This window comes from Pleuronectes platessa, chromosome 13 (assembly GCF_947347685.1).
Source record: "Pleuronectes platessa chromosome 13, fPlePla1.1, whole genome shotgun sequence".
In the NCBI taxonomy this organism is placed as follows: domain Eukaryota; kingdom Metazoa; phylum Chordata; class Actinopteri; order Pleuronectiformes; family Pleuronectidae; genus Pleuronectes; species Pleuronectes platessa.
In genome coordinates this window covers 8,233,945-8,238,008 of record NC_070638.1, presented here as the reverse complement: position 1 = coordinate 8,238,008, position 4,064 = coordinate 8,233,945, and the positions used below count along the sequence as shown (strand labels likewise).

The 4,064-nt window shown below is 40.2% G+C and overlaps 1 protein-coding gene across 1 annotated transcript; it reads left to right on the top strand.

Moving 5' to 3' along the window:
• The first annotated feature begins 475 nt into the window (after positions 1-475).
• On the top strand, positions 476-2,038 carry LOC128454883 (7-alpha-hydroxycholest-4-en-3-one 12-alpha-hydroxylase-like). Its single transcript, XM_053438459.1, has one exon. It carries the CDS (start codon positions 476-478, stop codon positions 2,009-2,011), a length of 1,536 nt encoding a protein of 511 aa, XP_053294434.1. The 3' UTR covers positions 2,012-2,038.
• The last annotated feature ends 2,026 nt before the right edge of the window (positions 2,039-4,064 follow it).

Here is a 4,064-nt window from a genome sequence, read left to right as displayed (position 1 = left end):
AGTTCTGTGTTTAATTTATTTCAAAGTAGGCCTACACATGCCCTTGTATTTTGTTCTCCTCTTCATAAGAGTTTGGTGTTTTTCTTTGTTGAAACGTAACAAATAGCAATAAAATGTCAACAGTTTTCTTTATTGTCGTTCTATAATTTCATGAATGCAAGAAACTATAGTTTTTTTGTATAGAGTATAAGTATGTGTTACAATATAAGCTGTGTCATCAAATATATTTTGCGACTCCAGACAGATTTTGTTTGGGGGAAGAGGGGACGAAATGGCTCTTTTGATAGACACCTCTCTTAATATGAACAGTGTATAAAAAGTTAACATGTAGTTGGCTGTTTATGGAAAATTCCTTTTTTCACTGATTATTAACGTGCCTGAATCTGATCCCAGAGGTAGGAGCAACATTTCTCTACATAATGCGGGATGTGGAGCTTAACTCCTAATCACTCTGTGTCTGTTACAGGAATCAGTCATGGGACTGCTGCTACCTCTCCTTCTTGCTTTACTCTCCTGTTTGATTGGAGGACTCTACCTACTTGGTGTGTTTCGACGGCACCGATCAGGTGAACCCCCTTTGGATAAGGGGCTCATCCCTTGGCTGGGTCATGTCTTGGAGTTTAGCAGGAACGCATTCAAATTCATCGAGATGAAGAAGCAAAAACACGGTGATGTGTTCACAGTGCTGCTGGGAGGGTGTTATATCACATTCCTTCAGGATCCTCTGTCGTTGGGGGCTTTTGTTAAGGAGAGTCGAGAAAAACTGGACTTCAGACCGTTTGCTAAACAGCTGGTGCAGAGAGTGTTTGGATATGTGTCAGGGGAGCATGACCACACTTTTCTCAGGGCCACCAGCAACAAGAACCTCCAGGGGGAAGGCCTGAAGGTATTATCACAAGCTATGATGGATAATTTGCAGAATCTGATGTCTCGTGAAATCGGCTCAGCAGCAGACGAAAGCAGCTGGAAAGAAGATGGACTGTTTATGTACAGCTACAATATCCTTTTCAGGGCCAGCTACTTAACTCTGTATGGCAATGCATCTCCCAAGTCAGAAGAAGGTGAGGAGAAAGCCAAAGAGAAAGACAGAGCGGAATCTGAAGCCTTGTTTAAAGAGTTTCGTAAATTTGACCAACTCTCCCCCAAATTGGCTTACGGGGTCCTCTCACCGAGGGAAAGGTTGGAAGCAAAGACGCTGAGGGAACTAATCTGTAACACTCTGTCGGTGCAGAAGATGAAGATGAAGAACGAAATCAGTGGCTGGATCTGGGACATGCACCAGTATCGAGAGGAGAATGGTATGAAGGAATCAATGATAAACAGATACATGTTGGCGCTTCTTTGGGCCTCTCAGGGCAACACAGGGCCAGCTTCATTCTGGCTGCTCCTCTTCCTCATGAAACACCCAGAAGCCATGAGAGCAGTGAAGGAAGAGATTGATAAGGTTCTGAAGGAATCAGGGCAGGAAGTCAGACGTGGTGGCCCTTCTATCAACCTGACCTTTGAAATGCTGAAGGAAACACCCATCCTGGACAGTGCTTTGGAAGAGACCCTCCGACTCTGTGTTGCACCTGTCATCACCAGAGTTGTGCTCCAGGATATGACTCTCAAGATGGCAGATGGGCGTGAATATATCATCCGCAAAGGTGACAGATTGGCTATGTTTCCTTATTCTGCTGTTCACATTGACCCAGAGATCCACCCTGACCCACATTCATTCAAATATGACCGCTTTCTGAATCCTGACGGGAGCAAGAAAACAGACTTTTACAAGAATGGGCAGAAGGTGAAGTTTCACTCCATGCCGTGGGGCTCTGGGGTCTCTATGTGTGCCGGGCGTTTCTTTGCCTCCAGTGAAATTAAGCAGTTGGTTTTCCTGGTGTTGGCCTATTTTGAGATTGAGCTAAAGAATCCTGAGGAGAAGATACCTGAATTCGACTTCAGCCGATGGGGCATGGGAACCATGCATCCTAACAGAGAGGTCCAGTTTCGATACCGACCAACATTTTAAACCCAACTAATCATTTTGACATCTCTGTCGAAATAGTTTTTTGATTTTGATCAAGTCTTTAAGCTTTCATTTGAAAATTCTGCTTCTGAAAAATGTTAGATTCCACAAAGAAGATTTACGTTTATTATTGTACAAGTGATAATCACATTAATTATGTCAATAAAATTTGTTTAAATATTTTGTGCCATAAATACATTTCCAACCTAAATATTAGCTCATCTAAATAACAGTTGACATGACAAATTTTGTGTTTCCTTAGCCAGGTTTACACAGATAAAAGAAAATAAGCTGTTCTCTTTAATAGCTTCTAGCATCATTTAGCAAGTCATATCTGTTGAGTGTCAGGGAACTGGTTTCAAGGAATGATCGGAAGATAAAGGTTAGGTCTTACTTGGGAAAGTTGTCTGTCCAAAAACAGCACCTGTAGTGACTATAACATGTGTGCTTATTTCTGAAAATGATGCATTTTTTTCAAAACTTTTCTTTTCTTTTTTTTTTTCAAAACGTTTATGATGACAGGGCTGTTGATTAAATATGAGTGGAGTAGAAAAAGAAAAAAAATATCTTTGATAAATGAATAGAATCCGTGATCTTTAAATAAAACATATAGCTGCCGTAGACGCATAGGATGTGACGCATATTTTATCCGACGACATATTAGAACAAAAAGTGAAAGAAAATACATTGTCTTTGATGAATGAATAACACCTGTAATCTTTATTGTTTAAAAGTGTCAAGACTGCAGAAGTAATTACTGATATTCATTGTCTGATCATGTCTGAAAATAAAAATCACTTTGTAAACATCCTCATCTCAGCTATCTATTAGCTATAGAAAATTCAGAGCTCTGGCCACCTGTGAACAGGTTTGTCTGATGCTGCTCATTTCTTCATCACGCTATCAATGCTATTGGCTTTCATTCTGTTTGGAAGAGTTCATCTCCACAAAAACCTCCTATAGTTCTTTCACACACGCACCACTGTTCTTCACTCAACTCAGGAGCCCCATGAAAATTACACATAAGAGCATACTATTTGTCTTGCTCCCATGCCTTTAGAATAAATTTACAGGCATGGAAAAATATACAGTTACATTTATATTTTTGGCATTTAATTTAATCTTAGTTGGATCTTAGTTTTTCCCTCTTAATTTGGTTACATCTAACGCGATACTATTTAAAATGTAAACATTAATCAAACATGACCCTTTAATGTCCATTGAGTCATGTCAGATGTCACACACAAGCAGGTCTCTCTACAGTTGTGAGGATACTCATTGACCTAATGCATTCCCCAGCCCATTCCCCTAACCTTTACCATCACAACTAAATGCCAACCGTTGCCCCATTCCTATCCTAAACCTAATTCTAACCCTAACCCTAAAACCAAGTCTTAACCCTAAGGAAGGGCTGTCCAAAACGTCCTCACTTTTCAAAAATGTCACTCATAGGGTCTATGCTTGAAATTAAATGGTCCTAAGATAAGTTTAGAGGTACAAAGTTACATGGCGGTTAATTTCTTTGTGAATGAATGGGGTACTTATAGTTATAGTCATCCTCGATCAAACAGATGAAACTCTTGGTCGTCATGGTAATGGAGGCGGATGGGCTGGGGAACAATGGGGCCTTTGGCAGGATGCTGGTCTCCTGAGTGTCCTCCCTGTCCTTGATGGTGAGGGGTCTCGAAGAAAAATTACTGTGAAACAGAACTTCTGGATTCCCGCCCAGGATTCTCCGCCATGATGTTTAGAATAAGTTAATAACAAGTGATAAGTTACATCTATTACCATGCTGACGGTTAGGCTGACAGCTACAAGGATGATTGTATTGGCTTTGCATGAACATTGACTTCGGCTGTATAAATATTTGAAATGATAATGAAAAAGGATTGCTTCTGGACATTTTCTGTACATCATAGGATAGCATATCCTGTTTAAACAACTTTAAACAAACAAGGAAATAAGAGTCAAAGTTGTATCCTTGAATGAGACCGGGATGTTAACAGTTTGTCATTAAAACATGTTTCTGTGCCATCTTACACTGCAATATGGCAAA

What these genes read in the sequence shown, in the direction of transcription:
- LOC128454883 (XM_053438459.1), top strand. Translation starts at nt 476, where the DNA reads ATGGGACTGCTGCTACCTCTCCTTCTTGCTTTACTCTCCTGTTTGATT.